The 20,082-nt window shown below is 46.7% G+C and overlaps 2 protein-coding genes across 6 annotated transcripts in view; one reads left to right on the top strand and one right to left on the bottom strand.

Annotated features, from left to right (window-relative positions):
- Positions 1–20,082, bottom strand: part of LOC137524540 (uncharacterized) — a 226,400-nt gene that overhangs the window by 136,465 nt on the left and 69,853 nt on the right. The gene's annotated exons all lie outside the window — the stretch shown is intronic.
- LOC137524537 (cytochrome P450 2K1-like) overlaps positions 1–20,082 on the top strand; it is a 61,820-nt gene that overhangs the window by 26,598 nt on the left and 15,140 nt on the right. The window contains exons 6-7 of the mRNA XM_068244524.1: positions 199–340; positions 13,479–13,666. Coding sequence (XP_068100625.1) covers positions 199–340; positions 13,479–13,666 — 330 coding nt within the window. The remainder of the gene's footprint in view (positions 1–198; positions 341–13,478; positions 13,667–20,082) is intronic.

The raw sequence follows: 20,082 nt of genomic DNA, 5'->3' as shown, positions 1-20,082 counted from the left end.
ATGGATATTTAGGTGGACAGGTGAGCCTAACAAAGTGCCCAGGAAGAGCAAGTATGTGAAATAAATATACTTTGAAAAGGTGGCACAATAGCAACAAGTCAGAGACGTGCTGGAGATCATGTAATGTATTTTGGAATTAGAAATAAATGTTTATAAACGATAGGTGGCTAAGCACACAATCCGATTTCTTTGTTTCAGGCCTCAGACAAAACCGAAAAGTACTTTAATGATGACAATTTGGCTATGGCAGCTTTCGATCTTTTCACAGCTGGGACAGGAACAACATCAACAACACTTCAATGGGCCATATTACTGATGATGAAATATCCAGAAATACAAAGTAATTTTACTATTATTATCATTAGAAAGTGGTGACATTTAGGAGAATAGACTGATTTTTTGAATGTTCTTGTTCATCTAGAGTTTGGCATAAGTTGCTGATTAACTGAGGTCGGTTTCACACTGAATATTGGCAAAAACGGTGCGGCCCAGGGCTGTTTTTTTCTATTTGCTATTTGTCTGTCACTCATTAAAAAAAAAAAAAACCTGAGAGACAGCACTTCTCCTGGAATGTAATCTATTAATCACTTCTGCCCTGTATTAAGCCTTAAGCTGGCCATACACTGGCCCGATTTGCCGCCGTTTCGACAGCAGATTCGATCACTGGGATCGAATCTGCTGCCAATCGTTCGCGCTACACGCTGAATTTCGATCCATTCCGTCCGATCCCGTCGATCGCGCTGTGCGGAAAATAACCGCTCTTTTTCTCCGCTCTGGTCTGGTCTCCGGCATGCTTCCCTTCTTCCTGTCCCGGCAGGAAGTTTAAACAGTAGAGGGCGCTATAGCAGTGCCTAATAGTGCTTGTAGCCACAAATAAGGCGCCTTGAAGCAGGTGGAGATGTATAACCCCGACTCCACTCTGATGATTGTAGGCACTGCTATTTGGCCTGAGGAAGTGGGTATGCACCTACGAAACGCGTTGCCAGTGCAATAAAATTATATTAATACGTGAATTTGTCTTCATTGAGGTAAGCCACCTCACCTTTTTCATTTTATTTGTTTTTAACGTATTTTATCTGCTCTGGGCGCCTCTTCCCCCTTTACTTTGTCCCATCACAAAGCACAATCGTATCAACACATAATTCTCCTAGTCCAGGTTCTTTATTGATGTCTACCTCTGCTCTTCTTATCCCGTCTCAGCCACCCTCCACTCCGCCTCTCACCTTGACCAGTTCCTGCTGGTCTGCCCACAGTCAAGTTTCTGTAAGGGACATGTTTGAGCGCAAGAAGCCGATGTCTCTGAGTCACCCCCATGCTTGGTGTCAGCTCACAGCTGGCTGTGTCAGCTCAGAAATCTACTCTAATTTGTAAACACAGGATGTGAACAATATGCCTGCTTCCATGAAAGCAGGACGTAGAAAAAACTGCAGATTTATTGCAGGATTTGCACCAGCTGTAACAAAGATATTTCTTTCTTTAAAGGTTATTATGCTGTTGCGTATCTTTTAGAGCAGAGAGGAAGTTTTGAGTTCAGGTCCGCTTTAAAGAAAATTTCTGCTGAACTATGACTAAAGGAGAAACCTGCATGGCAACAAAAGGACATTACACTTTTTTATCATGTACATAAAACCTGCTTGAGAATAGACCACTTTTTAACATATCTAGCAGTCCTTCAGTGTATACAATCAGGTTATATTAGCAGGGTCAGATGATATGCTGCTAACAAAACCATTCTATGGCCCTATTCAGTGGCGTAGCTAAGGAGCTGGGGGCCCTGATGCAAGTTTTACAGGGGGCCCCCCAAGCACTCTATACATAACAATTGATACGGCACACCAAAAACTGCCAAGGACAACCACAGTGTCTGAGGTGCAAGAAGGGGATGGGGAACAGTTTGTTAATGATAACCACTATTGAAAGTATCTATAGAAGTCATTATTATGAGCACAGGACCAATAGAGAGCTAATACTGCAGTTGAGGAAGGGCCCTTCGGAGCCCCTCTGGCCCAAGGGCCCAGATGCAGTCGCAACCTCTGCAACCCCTATTGCTAAGCCCCTGGCCCTATTTATACTTAATGCATTGCGTTGAGTTGCAGTGAGTTGCGTTGTGCCCATTTTGGCAAATGGGATTGTCATGATATGACATGAGGATTGTCCATAAATAGTGAGCAGGCATGGAATCTAATGATAAACGCTTTATTCTGAAGCATTTGTCAGCAAAGTTACATCCATCAAGTTGCATGCAGCTTTCACCTAGCTGACTCATACCAAACTGACTGTCTCTCCCTCTCCACCAGACAGTATATCAGCTTCTTCACAAACAGACCTCAAATCTTATCAAGTGATAAGGACAAGGCCAGTCTGCTAACACAAAACAGAACAATAGTATATTCCTCACCCGACTCCAGTAACACAATCAATCCAGGGTCCAATCACAGCAAACAAACAAAGCAGTAACAAAATACATTAAGCAAAACATACAGTTATTACATATCATACATCACATTTTACATATTATACATCACAGGGATGAAGCACAACGCAATGCAATACAACTCAATGCAACGTAACAAAAATTGCATCCTGTTTTTTATCATCCTACAACTTCCAAAAGCTATTCTAATGTGTTCTGGCTTACTGCAGCACGTTCTACTATCACCATCTCTGTAATAAATCAACTTATCTCTCTCTTGTCAGACTTGTCAGCCTGTGTCTGGAAGGCTGCCAAGTTCTTCAGTGTTGTGGTTCTGTGATGCATCTCCCCCCTCCAGGCCCCTCTCTGCACACTGCCTGTGTATTATTTAGAGTAGGGCAGCTTCTCTCTTATCTTTTACAAGCTGGATAAATCCTCCTCTGAGCTGGCTGGGCTTTCACATACTGAGGAATTACAGACTGGTAGAGCTGTCTGCACTCTGCAGGAAGAAACAGCCTGACACTTCAGTGCAGGGGGAAAGAAACACACAAATGATCTCTTGAGATTCAAAAGGAAGGGTGTATACAGCCTGCTTGTGTATGGATGTATTTTCTATGTGTGGACATACTGTACATCTACCTACTTCCTGTTTTGGTGGCCATTTTGTTTGTTTATAAACAAACTTTTTAAAACTGTTTAAAACCACTTTTAATGCGGCGAGGAGCGGCGAAATTGTGACAGAGGGTAATAGGAGATGTCCCCTAACGCACTGGTATGTTTACTTTTGTGCGATTTTAACAATACAGATTCTCTTTAAGTGTAAAGAGGGCCTAAAAGAACATTCCCACCCCAAACTCCAAAAATATGTAAAATGAACAACAATCTAATTTTCCACACCTGATTCCAAGGTGAAATTAAAAGAGCCCTCAAGCCAGGCCTGGATTTACACCAAAGGAGCCTATAGGCACAGATGCCCTGGCACCCTAGACTTTGCCCCCCATGAACCTACAATGCCCCGCCAAACTGCACCGAGCTGGTAATTATATGGGCGCCTGTAGCAGGGACCTACGTTTCCTGTTTTCCCAAAACCAACTTTACAAATCTAAAATATACTGCCAGCACATTTGGCGATTTTTATTGCTCACTATACAACCTCAAAGAGGAACCCAATACACCTCAGCCAGATGAGGCACTCCAGTGTCCTCCCACACCCCCAAAAACATACAGAGAAGTTAATTGGCTTCCCCTAAATTGGCCCAAGTCTACGATACATATACTACACAATACATGCATAAACATATGATATGACTATGGAAGGGATTAGATTGTGAACCTCTCTCAAGCGGACAGTTAAGCGAGATTACTAAATACTCTGTACAGCACTGCTGAAGATGTTGGCGCAATGTAAATACTAAAAAATAATAAGTGACCTTCACAAACTAAATCTCAACACAACTTAACCCCTTATGCTGTTCGCAGCAGTATATCTATGCCCGCAAGACTTCAGTTCCTGCCCAGGGATGTAGATATAAGTCTATTGCCGCGAATGGCCGCAATTTGCTCCCGCGCTCACTTGCTTGCGGGCAGTGCAGTTTCTAGGCTATTATGCACCCAGGGCGAGGGTGTAAAAAATGCGCCCCCCCCCCCCCCCGGTATAGTTAGCCAGCTATAGGTCTCCCCCGAGTATAGGTGGCCAGGCATAGGTGAGCCAGTAAAGTTGCCCCCAGTATAGGTAGCCAGTATAGTTGCCCCCAGTATATGTTAGATAGGCAGGCACCCCCCCTCCCCCGGTATAAGTTAGATAAGTAGGTGCCCCCAGTACAGGTTAGCTAGGTAGGTGCCTCCAATATAGGTAGCCAGTATAGTTGCCCCCAGCATAGGTTAGATAGGTAGGTCCCCCCAGTATAGGTTAGTTAGGTAGATGCCCCCAGTATAGGTAGCCAGTATAGTTGCCACCTGTATAGGCTAGCTAGGTAGGTAGGTGCCCCCAATACAGGTTAGATAAGTGCCCCCAGTATAGGTTAGATAGGTAGCTGCCCCCCAGTATAGGTTAGATTAGGTAGCAGCCCCTCAGTATAGGTTAGATTAGGTAGGTGCCCCCAGTATAGGTTAGATTAGGTAGGTGCCCCCAGTATAGGTTAGATTAGGTAGGTGCCCCCAGTATAGATTAGATAGGTAGCTGCCCCCCAGCATAGGTTAGATAGGTAGCTGCCCCCCAGCATAGGTTAGATAGGTAGCTGCCCCCCAGTATAGGTTAGATAGGTAGCTGTCCCCCAGTACAGGTTAGATTAGGTAGGTGCCCCCCAGTATAGGATAGATAGGTAGCTGCCCCCAGTACAGGTTAGATTAAGTAGGTGCCCCCCAGTATAGGATAGATAGGTAGCTGCCCCCAGTATAGGATAGATAGGTAGCTGCCCCCAGTATAGGTTAGATAGGTAGCTGCCCCCCAGTATAGGTTAGATAGGTAGCTGCCCCCAGTACAGGTTAGATTAGGTAGGTGCCCCCCAGTATAGGATAGATGGGTAGCTGCCCCCCAGTATAGGATAGATAGGTAGCTGCCCCCCAGTATAGGATAGATAGGTAGCTGCCCCCCAGTATAGGTTAGATAGGTAGCTGCCCCCCAGTATAGGTTAGATAGGTAGCTGCCCCCCAGTATAGGTTAGATAGGTAGCTGCCCCCCAGTATAGGTTAGATAGGTAGCTGCCCCCCAGTATAGGTTAGATTAGGTAGGTGCCCCCAGTATAGGATAGATAGGTAGCGGCCCCCAGTACAGGTTAGATTAGGTAGGTGCCCCCCAGTATAGGATAGATAGGTAGCTGCCCCCAGTATAGGATAGATAGGTAGCTGCCCCCAGTATAGGTTAGATAGGTAGCTGCCCCCAGTATAGGTTAGATAGGTAGCTGCCCCCCAGTATAGGTTAGATAGGTAGCTGCCCCCCAGTACAGGTTAGATTAGGTAGGTGCCCCCCAGTATAGGATAGATAGGTAGCTGCCCCCAGTATAGGTTACATAGGTAGCTGCCCCCCAGTATAGGTTAGATAGGTAGCTGCCCCCCAGTATAGGTTAGATAGGTAGCTGCCCCCCAGTACAGGTTAGATTAGGTAGGTGCCCCCTAGTATAGGATAGATAGGTAGTGGCCCCCAGTATAGGTTAAGTAGGTAGGTGCCCACTCATAATGGCGGGGGGAGCCGGAGCCGCGGTGAGGGCAGCCCGACCTCTCCCTCCCTCTCCCCGGGCCGCCCTCCATGCTCCCCCCCCCCTCGGACTGCAGGCAGCAGAGTCAGCGCGCAGGGAAGCGCTGCTATACACAGTTACTCACCTCCCAGCATCCGATCGCCGCTCCCGCCCTGCTGGTCTCCTCTCTGCAATAGCCGCTGATACACACGCGGCTGCTTCCTATGTAAACAGGAAGCAGCGTGAGTATCAGCAGCTACATTGCAGAGAGGAGACCAGCAGGGCGGGAGCGGCGATCGGATCCTGGGAGGTGAGTAACTGTGTATAACAGCGCTTCCCTGCGCGCTGACTCTGCTGCCTGCAGTCTGACGGGGGAGCATGGAGGGCGGCCCGGGGAGAGGGAGGGAGAGGTCGGGCTGCCCTCACCGTGGCTCCGGCTCCCCCGCTATCACAGCGCCCCCCCTTCCTCTGCACCCAGGGCAGCGGCACGGGCCGCACGGCCCTAGAAACGGCCATGCTTGCGGGTACTCATTGCAGCCGGTTAGAGGGGAGAAGAACGCAGTTCCCATTCATTAATCTAAGTCCCGTGTGAATGATTGCCGGCATCAATGAGATGACTGCGTCATTGTATCTTCCAGAGTAACACGTGAACGCATCACTTCCTATTTAGCATACTAGTACGCTAATAGGAAGTAATGCGCGAGTGCATATTTTGGCAAATAGTAAAATTACACCAACATTCATTTCTTTTAATAAAAAGACCCACCATTACATTTAAAATTAACCCCTTACCTCACACCCTCTCCCATAATTTCCTAAATAAATCATATGCAAAAAACAATGACAAATAAAAATAATTAGTTACCTTAGGGACTGAACTTTTTTGATATGTATGTCAAAAGGGTATATTAACGTTATTTGTGAAATTATGGGCTTGTAATTAGTGATGGACGGATAATTGAAAAATGCACCTTATTTTTTTAATAAATTATTGGCGCCATACATTGCACTAGGGAAATATTTAAATGTTTTAATAACCGGGACAAATAAAATGTGTGGGTTTTAATTACGGTAGCATGTATTATTTAACATAAAGGCCGAAAACTGCAAAATAATAAATTTTTTTCTTATTTTTCTTGTTAAAATGTATTTAGAATAAAATAATTATTTGCAAAATGAGCCACCCAAAGAAAGCCTAATTGGTGGCGTAAAAAACAAGATATAGATCGTTTCATTGTGATAAGTAGTAATAAAGTTACAGTGGGATGCGAAAGTTTGGGTAACCTTGTTAATCGTCATGATTTTCCTGTATAAATTGTTGGTTGTTGTGATAATAAATGTTAGTTCAATATATCATATAGGAGACACACACAGTGATATTTGAGAAGTAAAATGAAGTTTATTGGATTTACAGAAAGTGCGCAATAATTGTTTAAGTAAAATTAGGCAGGTGCATACATTTGGGCACTGTTGTAATTTTATTGATTCCAAAACCTTTAGAACTAATTATTGGAACTCAAATTGGCTTGGTAATTTCAGTGACCCCTGACCTACATACACAGGTGAATCCAATTATAAGAAAGAGTATTTAAGGGGTCAATTGTAAGTTTCCTTCCTCTTTTAATTTACTCTGAAGAGTAGCAACATGGGGGTCTCAAAACAACTCTCAAATGACCTGAAGACAAAGATTGTTCACCATCTTGGTTTAGGGGAAGGATACAGAAAGCTGTCTCAGAAATTTCAGCTGTCTGTTTCCACAGCTAGGAACATATTGAGGAAATGAAAGACCACAGGCTCAGTTCAATTTAAGGCTCGAAGGTGCAGACCAAGAAAAATCTCAGATAGATAGAAGCGACGAATGGTGAAAACAGTCAGAGTCATTCCACAGACCAGCACCAAAGACCTAAAACATCATCGTGCTGCAGATGGAGTCACTGTGCATCGTTCAACCATTCGGTGCACTTTACACAAGGAGATGCTGTATGCGAGAGTGATGCAGAGGAAGCATTTTCTCCGCCCACAGCACAAACAGAGCCACTTGAGGTATGCTAAAGCACATTTGGACAAGCCAGCTTCATTTTGGAATAAGGTGCTGTTCACTGATGAAACTAAAATTGAGTTATTTGGGCATAACAAGGGGCGTTATGCATGGAGGAAAAACCACACAGCATTCCAAGAAAAACACTTGCTACCTACAGTAAAATATGGTGGTAGTTCCATCGTGCTGTGGGGCTGTGTGGCCAGTGCAGGCACTGGGAATCTTGTCAAAGTTGAGGGACGCATGGATTCCACTCAGTATCAGCAGATTCTGGGGACCAATGTCCAGGAATCAGTGACAAAGCTGAAGCTGCGCCGGGGCTGGATCTTTCAACAAGACACCGACCCTAAACACTGCTCTAAATCCTCTAAGGCATTCATGCAGAGGAACAAGTACAACATTCTGGAATGGCCATCTCAGTCCCCAGACTTGAATTTAATCGAAAATCTGTGGTGTGAGTTAAAGAGAGCTGTCCATGCTCAGTAGCCATCAAACCTGAATGAACTAGAGATGTTTTGTAAAGAGGAATGGTCCAAAATACCTTCAATCAGAATCCAGACTCTCATTGGAACCTACAGGAAGCGTTTAGAGGCTGTAATTTCTGCAAAAGAACTGTACTGTAGTCCCCGGTTTACGTACGCCCGACTTACAAACGACCCGCCGATACGAACACCCGCTGCGATGATGTCACGCCGCCGGGGACTACCTCTTCTGCAGCCGTTTTTAAAGCAGAGTAGGTGCAGCGGAAGGCAGATAGGGGACATCTCACCTGTTCTACGGCGGTAGAAGGTCCCATCGTGCTGCCCGGAATCTGCGCGCCCCGCCCTCTCTCTGTCCACTGTTCCCCGGCGGCTTCTTATGCGTAGCACAATGACGCAATCAGGAAAAGCCCCCTAGTGGCGGCTCCTCCTGATGCGTCATTATGCGATGCATGAGAAGCCGTCGGGGGGGGGGGGACAGTGGACAGAGAGAGAGGACGGGCCGCGCAGCTTCTGGGCTGCACGATGGGACCTTTTACCGCCGTGGAACAGGTGAGATGTCCCCTATCTGCCTTCCGCTGCGCCTACTCTGCTTTAAAAACGGGGGCAAAGGTGGCTGTCCCGACTTAAGGACGGATTCAGGTTAAGAACGAGCCGACAGTCCCTATCTCGTTCGTTAACCGAGGACTACCTGTATAGGCAAATGATTGGAAGAAGCGCTGAAAGGTGAAAATTGCTCTGGCACAGAAGGGGAAAAAACCCTCAGTAGTGAAGTGGTTAATTGTCCTTTGAGGAAATAAAAACTCTCCCCCATAATAAATCACCAGGACCTGACATCTTTTCTACTAAGTATCATCAATACTTGTCTCATGCTCTCTGCAATAGTATCACATCTACACATTTACAGAGGATAGATAAAAAGGTCAATAGCACATATACAGTATTTTAGCTCAGGGATCACTTTATAGACTGAAATTGAGCAGAGGCAACAAAACCTTAAATCTACTTTGTAAATGTTTTAATATAAAATAAAACCATGGAATTTTAGGAGTAGGAGAATAAATACAACTATTTATGTCATCGGTTGATTTTCACCTTGTGTTCACTTTAATGCAACACAGCATTTATAACTGTATAGCACATTGTAAAATAGACTTGTGAATCTTATCTGGTTGTTTGACCGTTATGGTTGACTGAGCTCTGTATAATTACTAAACCTTTATAAACTTGGACACAGGCTCAAAAACGTTTCTAATGGGTGACGCGTCTGGGTATCAGGCTGGCTAGTTTAGCACCCAGGCTCTTTTACCAAATGTGCATGCCATGAATCTGAGAGACCCAGGGCCGGATTACCTCCCAGGCAACAAAAGCAGTCGCTTGGGGCCCCATTCAGAGTCAACGGGGCCCCATCAGCACATAAACCAGCCCTCGCCGTCCTGTCAGCGGTGGCTGGATGGTATAATGGTTAAAGGGACTCTGAGCAGTGCAGTAACTATGGAAAGATGCATATCATTTTAAAGCCCTCTTTCTCCTCTTTCTAATGATATATAAACTGTCGCCCTATGCCTTTTAGTTTTCGCTATTTTCGCGATCGAAATCGCGGCCACGGCAATTTCGATCGCGAAAATAGCAAAAACTAAAAGGGGTAGGGTGGCAGTTTATATATCATTGGAAAGAGGAGAAAGAGAGCTTCAAAATGACATGCATCTTTCCATAGTTACATTGTATTATACAGGACGACTTTTCTCCAAAGTCGGCAGCTCGATTCAGCACAATGCAGAGAAATATAGGGAACCCAGGGGGATATAATTACAAACATCATGCTGGTAGGTGTGAGGATGTAATTTAATTAGTTGTGGGTATGCTTAAAGGCATACCCACAGGCACTGCTCGGAGTCCCTTTAAGGGCTCTGCCTCTGACACAGGAGACCAGGGTTCGAATCTCGGCTCTGCCTGTTCAGTAAGCCAGCACCTATTCAGTAGGAGACCTTAGGCAAGTCTCTCTAACACTGCTACTGCCTATAGGGCACGTCCTAGTGGCTGCAGCTCTGGCGCTGTGAGTCCGCCAGGAGAAAAGCGCAATATGTTATTTGTCTTGTCTTGTCTTGTCAAATGATGCCATGCACTGCTGATTGTCTTCAGAGCCAGGCTCTCCTCCTAGGTCCCCCTCCTGCTACTGTGCGCTCTGCCGCTGCCCACTCCTCCTTCGCTTCCCACAGAGAACCACAGCTGCAGCAAGAATGATAGCAGCAGATGGCAAACGCTCACTCACCTATCCATGATCCAAGCGATAGAGATCCCGTCATCTGAAACCCATCTGTCTCTTCTACAGCGCTCTGAACTTCCTGATTCTCAGATCAGACAAGAAGTAGGAAGTAGTAATAGTAGTAGTAACAGAGCGACAGCACTCTAGAGGAGACAGATGGGCTCCGGATGATGGGACCTCTATTGCTTGGATCGCAATAGGTGAATGTGAATCATCTGGTGCTGTCATCCTCCCCCGCTGCAGCTGCCTTCTCTGCTGGACTATCGTATTCACTGGGATGGAGGCTGCATGGTGGCTGTCTAGCAGCCCCGTTTCTTGCCCCGTGCGGAGCGTGCCGCCGCCCGGGGCGCTGTTGGGAGGGGGGCGCTATAATGGAGGGGGGAGCCGGAGCCGCGGGGAGGGCAGCCCGACCTCTCCCTCCCTCTCCTCTCCCGGGCGCCCTCCGTGCTCCCCCCTCAGATGCAGAGTTCGTGAGCAGCAGGGAAGCGCTGTTTACAACTCACCGGCTGCCTGGCTCCAAGCGCTGCTCTCTCGCCGCTGGTCTCCTCTCTCTCTCTGTATACGTACTGATACACGCTGCTTCCTGTAGCCGGAAGCAGCGTGTATCAGTATGTATACAGAGAGGGGAGACCAGCGGCGAGAGAGCAGCGCTTGGAGCCAGGCAGCCGGTGAGTTGTAAACAGCGCTTCCCTGCTGCTCACGAACTCTGCATCTGAGGGGGGAGCACGGAGGGCGCCCGGGAGAGGAGAGGGAGGGAGAGGTCGGGCTGCCCTCCCTGCGGCTCCCCCCTCCATTATTGGGGGCATCTACCTATCTAACCTATTCTGGGGGCACCTACCTAATCTAACCTACGCTGGGGGGCAGCTGCTAATCTAACCTACGCTGGGGGGCACCTACCTATCTAACCTACACTGGGGGGCACCTACCTAATCTAACCTACAGTGGGGGGCAGCTACCTATCTAACCTATACTGGGGGCAGCTACCTAATCTAACCTACGCTGGGGGGCAGCTACCTATCTAACCTATACTGGGGGCAGCTACCTAATCTAACCTACGCTGGGGGGCAGCTACCTATCTAACCTACACTGGGGGACACCTACCTAATCTAACCTACGCTGGGGGGCAGCTACCTATCTAACCTACACTGGGGGGCAGCTACCTATCTAACCTACACTGGGGGGCAGCTACCTAATATAACCAACACTGGGGGGGCAGCTACCTTTCTAACCTACACTGGGGGGCAGCTACCTAATCTAACCTATACTGGGGGGCAGCTACCTATCTAACCTATTCTGGGGGCACCTACCTAATCTAACCTACGCTGGGGGGCAGCTGCTAATCTAACCTACGCTGGGGGGCACCTACCTATCTAACCTACACTGGGGGGCACCTACCTAATCTAACCTACACTGGGGGGCAGCTACCTATCTAACCTATACTGGGGGCAGCTACCTAATCTAACCTACGCTGGGGGGCAGCTACCTATCTAACCTATACTGGGGGCAGCTACCTAATCTAACCTACGCTGGGGGGCAGCTACCTATCTAACCTACACTGGGGGGCACCTACCTAATCTAACCTACGCTGGGGGGCAGCTACCTATCTAACCTACACTGGGGGGCAGCTACCTATCTAACCTACACTGGGGGGCAGCTACCTAATATAACCAACACTGGGGGGGCAGCTACCTAATCTAACCTATACTGGGGGGCAGCTACCTAATCTAACCTATACTGGGGGGCAGCTACCTATCTAACCTATACTGGGGGGCACCTACCTAACCTATACTGGGGGGCACCTACCTAACCTATACTGGGGGGGCAGCTACCTTATCTAACCTATACTGGGGGGCAGCTACCTAATCTAACCTATTCTGGGGGGCACCTGTCTAATCTAGCCTATACTAGGGGGCACCTACCTAATCTAACCTATACTGAGAGGCACCTACCTATCTAACCTAGGGGGGGGGGGGGGCGCAATTTTTACACCCTCGCCCTGGGTGCATTTTAGCCTAGAAACTGCACTGCTGTCTAGTTTGGGAGGAAATCAGTTGCTCGGTGGTAGGGGGGTTATGTAATTCTGTCTGAGGAACGGCTTCCAGTTTGGCGGTGTCCAGAGCTTTCTGCTATTGCCAGGCTGGAGATGCAGGAGGAAAGTGCTGCTGCTGTGATATCTGGCGCCCTCTTCATAGGGGTGCCCCAGCCCCTGAGTGCAAATGTCCCAGCTATTCATCTCTCACTCTGCATTTTGCCGCTGCTATTCCCTGCATTGTGCACCCACAGAGGAAAGTGGGCTGTTGCCCATAGCAACCAGTAGCTCGGCTGCCCCGGTGTGTGCAGCATGTTGCTGTGCAGCTGCATCTTCTGATTCTATTACGACATGATGGGGGGCCCAAATCAGTTACTTTGCTTAGGGCCCCATTTAGCCTTAATCCGGCTCTGGAGAGAGCCTAAGCGCTTTGAGTCCTATTGGAGAAAAGCTCTATAGAAATGTTATTGTATTGTATTGTATTGTATTATGTGCCCATTACGGTACAATCAGTATTAACAATGGGCATTGGGCATGTAGACCATTCAATCAGATTAATGGAATCAATCAGTTTTTCATATTGATCCCATCGATCCGATCAGATTGGTTAGCTGTAGTTTGACCGTAAATGGGCATGACCGATCATTACCAATCAGAAACGATTGATTGGCCACAAAATTGTACCATGGGGGCTTCTTTTACACTGCAAAACACAATTCCAATTTGCATTTCAGATGTGCGATTTTTACTGGATGCTAACAACACAAGAAAAAAAACACAGAAAAAAATGCAGCCTGCAGGACTTTTTTTAATCACATCAAAAATTGGAATCGTTAATGAAATCGCATCAACATCTGGAGTCGGAATCGCATGTAGTGTAAAAAAGCCCTAATGGGCACTATTAGATGTATTACTTCCTGGCTGCTTTATGGCATTTTTGCTTTATATACAACTAACTCAGATGTTATACCTTTAAGGTGAAACAATCTATTTTTATGTTATATTTGCAAAAGAAAAGAATGAAAACATGTTTGGATGTTGCAGTGTGGTTAATGAAATAAATTTACTCTTATGCTGCAGAGAAAGTACGAGAGGAAATCCAGGCACATATTAAACAAGGACAGATGCCCACAGCTGATGATCGGAGGAAAATGCCGTATACTGACGCAGTGATACACGAGGTGCAGAGGTTCTCTAACATTGTGCCTATGAGTGTCCCACACACAACATCAAAGGACGTGTATTTCCGGGGATACTGCATTCCTAAGGTAGGTTATTATTGCAATTATTATTACATTTTTTTTGCGAAAAGTGGATAAACAGAAAAGTAAAATGAATTTGTGAAATTTTTACAAAAATTCTATATTGTCATAAATATTTAATGAAAGCACAATAGGGGAAAGAGGCGCCCTGGTGTATATAAAACCTTTAAAAACAAATAAAATGGAAAAAAATGAGGAGGCTTACTTCAGTAACGAGAACCTTTGTAAACACAAAAGATATTTATTAAGCACAAGCAAAGCAAAAGGTCTGAGCCCGCTTCCTCAGGCTAATAAAAGGGAAGCAGTAGATTTGGGCGCATGAGACAAGTGGACAAAAAGGGCGCCCCATTCACTCCTATTATAAATATCGTTTAATGGGCGCCGAACAGGGAAAAAAGGGCTCCGGAGATAATAAACGTTTTACAAACGGCGCCCGGAGATTTTTAAGGATTTATAACTATGTTTGTGATGATTTAAATTTACAAAATGAGCCCGTGACGAATAACGTTTATAAAGATACTAAATCACTATTTCTAAAACATTTCTAAAACATTATTATCCACCCAAAAAAATTATTTACATTTTTTTATTTACATTTTTTATTTATTTATGTTATTTAATGTTATTTATTTATTAATTATTATCCATAGGGGGTCTTAGGTTTAGGCACCACCAGGGGGGTCTTAGGTTTAGGCACCAACAGGGGGGTCTTAGGTTTAGGCACCAACAGGGGGGTCTTAGGTTTAGGCACCAACAGGGGGGTCTTAGGTTTAGGCACCAACTGGGGGGTCTTAGGTTTAGGCACCAACAGGGGGGTCTTAGGTTTAGGCACCAACAGGGGGGTCTTAGGTTTAGGCACCAACAGGGGGTCTAGGGGTTAGGGATAGGTACAGGGAGGGTTTTTAATAAACGTAAATATAAGTTTCACTTTACAAACAGGGAAGATTAACGTTTTACGAATTGCCGATCTCATACACATTATTTAGTGATTTATAAATTCTTAAAACGCTATTTTTAAACGAAATTCTACACAATATTTCTATAAACGATAATACTGTTTATCGTTTACACCACGCGCCCTTTTTTCCCGACGCCCTTTTTTGATGTACGCTAATAAAAGTGCCAATTACAACAAAGCCGTCCAACATAGGGAGCCTCTCCCTGCCTGTGCTTAATAAATATCCTTTGTGGTTACAAAGTTCTCGTTGCTGATGTAAGCAAGCCGCCTCATTTTTTTCAATTGTATTTGTTTTTAAAGGTTTTATATACACCAGGGTGCCTATTTCTCCTATTGTGCTTAGTATACCCCCCAACAAAGCTTGTTGAAGGGGTCGAGACAGACCTCTAGTGGTCTTGACTCCGCTAGTCCTCTGTCACTGTTTTCAAGGAGAGCGACTGCATCCAGGTACAGCTGGGCCACCCCGAGTGGAGTCGGGTTCATTGTCTTCACCTGCTTCTTGTGGTTGAATGCCCCTCTTGCAACCCACCTTTGTTAGAAGAAAATCTGTTTACATTTCATACTAAATCCTGTGCTCTTACATATTGCACTACTGGGCTCCCGTTTTTGTTTCCTGTATTGTTTTTTAGGGTGTCAAGACACCCCCACTACTCTGCATATTTAATGAAAGCATAGCCAAATTTAGTGATATGTGCGTGAAAGTAAGAATGGCTTTTCTTTTGGGCTGGCAAAAAAATCTCTGCCTGTAACACTAAACTGCGGGACTAAGATACTTTGTTACAAAACAAGGCAAACAGACCAGGCACTGTCCTGTCATCAGCATTTATTGCCCAACTTCACAGCCAGATTAACATCATCAGAGTCCAATGATAGGATACATCAAACCTATGTCAGATCACTTGCATCAGGCATGCTTCATGTGTGCTACTTGTGGAAGGAGGTGCGGTGACCAGGGGATGCGTGGCCGGACCAAACCGCCGTTTCGCGCTGTTACAGGGCTTGCTCACGTGCTTGTCCAGGCAAATGGCGGCACATCTCATTCTCTGGCATTAAAGTCAGAGGCCCTGCCCAACGCGCCTGCCATTGGTCCGCAAGCGGGAACAGAGGGGAGTGGTTTGAAAGAGGTGAGGGGTCGCCTATACCGGTGATAATTAGAGATGGGCCGAACGGTTCGCCGGCGAACGGTTCCCGGCGAACTTCGGTGGTTCGCGTTTCCGGAAGTTCGGTTCGCCCCACAATGCACTATGAGGGTCAACTTTGACCCTCTACATCACAGTCAGCAGGCCCAGTGTAGCCAATTAGGCTACACTAGCCCCTGGAGCCCCACCCCCCTTATATAAGGCAGGCAGCGGCGGCCATTACGGCCACTCGTGTGCCTGCATTAGAGAGAGTAGGGCGAGCTGCTGTCTGTCTCTCATAGGGAAAGATTAGTTAGGCTTAGCTTTTCCTGGCTGCATACCTGTTCAGTGATCCTGCCACTGCATACCTGTTCTGTGAACCCTCCCACCACTGCATACCTGTTCAGTGATCCTGCCACTGCATTCCTGTTCTGTGAACCCACCCACCACTGCATACCTGTTCAGTGATCCTGCCACTGCATACCTGTTCTGTGAACCCACCACTGCATACCTGTTCTGTGATCCTGCCACTGCATACCTGTTCTGTGAACCCACCCACCACTGCATACCTGTTCAGTGATCCTGCCACTGCATACCTGTTCTGTGAACCCACCACTGCATACCTGTTCTGTGAACCCACCCACCACTGCATACCTGTTCAGTGATCCTGCCACTGCATACCTGTTCTGTGAACCCACCCACCACTGCATACCTGTTCAGTGATCCTGCCACTGCATACCTGTTCTGTGAACCCACCACTGCATACCTGTTCTGTGAACCCACCCACCACTGCATACCTGTTCAGTGATCCTGCCACTGCATACCTGTTCTGTGAACCCACCCACCACTGCATACCTGTTCAGTGATCCTGCCACTGCATACCTGTTCTGTGAACCCACCACTGCATACCTGTTCTGTGAACCCACCACTGCATACCTGTTCTGTTCAGTGGACCCGCCACTGCATACCTGTTCTGTTCAGTGGACCCGCCACTGTATACCTGTTTAGTGAACCCGCCACTGCATACCTGTTCTGTTCAGTGAACAGTTTGGTGTGTCAGTGTGAAGCAGTACCTTAATTACACTACCTGATTGATGTATACACATGCAAGATGTTTTAAAGCACTTTAGGCCTGTCATTTAGCATTCAATGTGATTTCTGCCCTTAAAACGCTGCTTTGCGTCAAATCCAGATTTTTCCTCGGGACTTTTGGCGTGTATCCCACTCCGCCATGCCCCCCTCCAGGTGTTAGACCCCTTGAAACATCTTTTCCATCACTTTTGTGGCCAGCATAATTATTTTTTTTTTCAACGTTCGCATCCCCATTGAAGTCTATTGCGGTTCGCGAACTTTAACGCGAACCGAACCTTCCGCGGAAGTTCGCGAACCCGGTTCGCGAACCTAAAATCGGAGGTTCGCCCCAACTCTAGTGATAATCCAGAGGCAAGAAATACAAGGGGAGAGAGGAGGACAAAGGGAACAAATTTGCATATGGCCTGGGTAGGCCCTTGTACTTGGGGCAGGTGACAGCACCAGGTATCAAAGGAAAGAAGACCAAGGGAAGAAAAACAGTAAGATTGGAAAAAAGGGGAGAAGAAATGAGGGAAGCGTATAGGGGGGAATTGCCCCTTACAGAGGGTAAAGGTTAGGGGGGAGAGAAAAGGGGAAGGAATAGGTCATTTAGGCCCATGGGTCCCATGGCTTCTGTACGGAAGATTACCTGTGACTCCAGACATGTCAATTCATGGTCCCGATCCCCCCCCCCCCCCCCCGCATAGATGGTGTAACATGTAGGAGACCCGCAAACCTCAGGCAAGTGGGTCTTCCCCCATGTATCTCACGAATGTGTTCAATGAGACGTTGGCACCCCTTACCAATCTTGATGGATCCAAAATGTTCACCTATTCTCTCCTTAAAGAGACACTGAAGTATCATTTTTTATCTGCTTTTTTCATATAATCCTGTTTTGCATCATTGTCCCAGTAGATTTGCGGCATCCCCGTGGCAGATGTCCCAGTAGAAACGAGCAGGGCCGGATTTGTACTGCTTAGTGCCCTAGGCCGAATATTGCCAGCCGCCCCCTGACACAGCATCCACCCACCCCTCCCCCCACATACATCTCTGTTTTAAGTGTGCACAATGGGGATTGCGCAGGACAGTACGCTTTCCAACAAGTGATGTCATTCAGGGGTTGCTCTCACTGTATCTGTATCTGCTGGTGTCCTGGCAGGTAGCACACATACAGGACACCAATGGCTAGAGTGATGTAGATAGGTATTAGGAAGGTAGGGGTTAAAAAAAAAAAAAAGAGACAAGGGGGGGGGGGGGTATTTGCCTCCTTACACAAACATTTAGTCACTGGAAGAACATCAACCTGACCTATGCTTTATAGACCTCGCTGCTATAAATGGGGCATGGCCAGCCACCACAGTAATAAACCTGTTTTTATTTATCAGAAACATTGGAATAGCAAACATTAAAAATATTTACAATTATGCACAGGTATCAGCTAAATGGATTAAAATAACAGCACTGCTGCAAAATAGCAGATGGGCCCACAAAATAGGATGCAAATAGGGCTTATTGCACAATGCAAGTTCTGAACTCTAACAAATTCCAACTGGGAACAGTTCTCCACAACAGAGCTCCATGTTCATGCTCAATCTTTACATATCCAGATCACAATTTGGAACACAAAGGCACACAGCAGAGCAGCTAGTCAGCATATTTTGCATGCAGTGAGTGAGGTGTAAGCAAGGCAATGCATATGCACAGCAAAGCCAGCATTCAAAGACATATGCCCTCCATACTCACAGATCACGTCATCTGCAGGCTGCTTGTGTTGGCATGCATACGTTGAGTGCAAGTGTCCCAGCTCAGGTGACCACAAATGTCCATAGGAAGGGGCCCCACTAGCTTCCACATTGCATGTGTCGTGGATCCTCATACACAACACCGCTGATAGATGCCCTCCGACCGAGAGCTGAGCAGTGACTCCCCACCACAGATCATCTGACAGATCAGCTGTTTCAATCACCAGTCTGTGTGGACTTGCGATCTAGTGCAGCTCCTTCCCGTTTGCTAACCTCCCCGCACTTTGCAAACATAAATCCTCCTCCTTGCGGTTGCTGTGGCCTGCAGGCCTGCCCGACATCATACAAACAGCGGCAGATAAATAGCGGTGCTTTTTTCATCAGAGCGATGAGACAGCGAGCAGTTCCCAGTGACGCGCCGTGTAATTCAAATACAGGAAGTGACATCACCGTTCACTTCCTGTACACGGCTCGTCACTGGGAACTGCTTGCTGTCTCATCGCTCTGATGAAAGAAGCACCGCTATTTATCTGCCGCTGTTTGTTTGATGTCGGGCAGGCCTGTAAGCCACAGCAACCGCAAGGAGGAGGATTTATGTTTGCAAAGTGCGGGGAGGTTAGCGAACGGGAAGGAGCGGCACTAGATCGCAAGTCCGGCGGCCACACAGACTGGTGATTGAAACAGCTGATCTGTCAGCTGTAACAGCGCCCCAGCCACGTTGCCGCCCTAGGCCCTAGCCTTTGTGGCTTGCCCACAAATCCGGCCATGGAAACGAGACTTCAGAGTCTCTTTAAGGGGTCTGGTCGTTTTCCCCACATAATAGTTGGAGCAGGGGCAAAAAAACCTACAACTCAAATTTTGTTTGGCAGGTAATAAACGCTCTTACTTCCTACCTCACTGTGCCCTCACTCATGTAGGGGCAGAACTTGCAATGGCTGCAGTGACGGTTCCCTCTAGGCCGTCCAGCAGATAGCCAATTCACAAATAAGGGTGACCAAAATTCACTCTCGGTCAAAATATCCCCCAAAGTGGGTGCTCTTCTGTAAGCTAACCGTGGGGGATTAGGAAAAATCTGCTGTAGAGAAGGTTCTCTGGTGATCATTGACCAATTTTTCTTCACAACCTGTTTAATTATACTTGACATAGGGGTATAGTCAAACATAAAGGTAATGGACTTCTTGCCCCTCTTTTTTGTTTTTCTGACCAACAAGAAAGCTAAGATACTGCAATATGCAAAAAGGCAAACAGCCAACCTCACCTCATACAAAACAATCATAATACAATAAAATTCGTAAAGCGCTTTTCTCCCATAAGGCTCAAAGAACTTAGATATGTCTCAGATCAATAACAGGTTGCAGGCTGGACTATTACAGAGAAAATATTCAGGCGTTCATAAATGCAAGACTAAACGAGTGGCTTTTCAGTTTGGATTTAAAGTACATCTGTAACAAAAAAAAACAGCCCCTATAGGGTACTTACCTCAGGAGGGGAAGCCTCAAGATCCTAATGAGGCTTTTCCTGTCCTCTTAAGCC

The sequence above is a fragment of the Hyperolius riggenbachi genome, chromosome 7 (assembly GCF_040937935.1).
Source record: "Hyperolius riggenbachi isolate aHypRig1 chromosome 7, aHypRig1.pri, whole genome shotgun sequence".
In the NCBI taxonomy this organism is placed as follows: Eukaryota; Metazoa; Chordata; class Amphibia; order Anura; family Hyperoliidae; genus Hyperolius; species Hyperolius riggenbachi.
The sequence above is the reverse complement of the archived record's forward strand: the minus strand, read 5'-3'. Positions and strand labels throughout refer to the sequence as shown.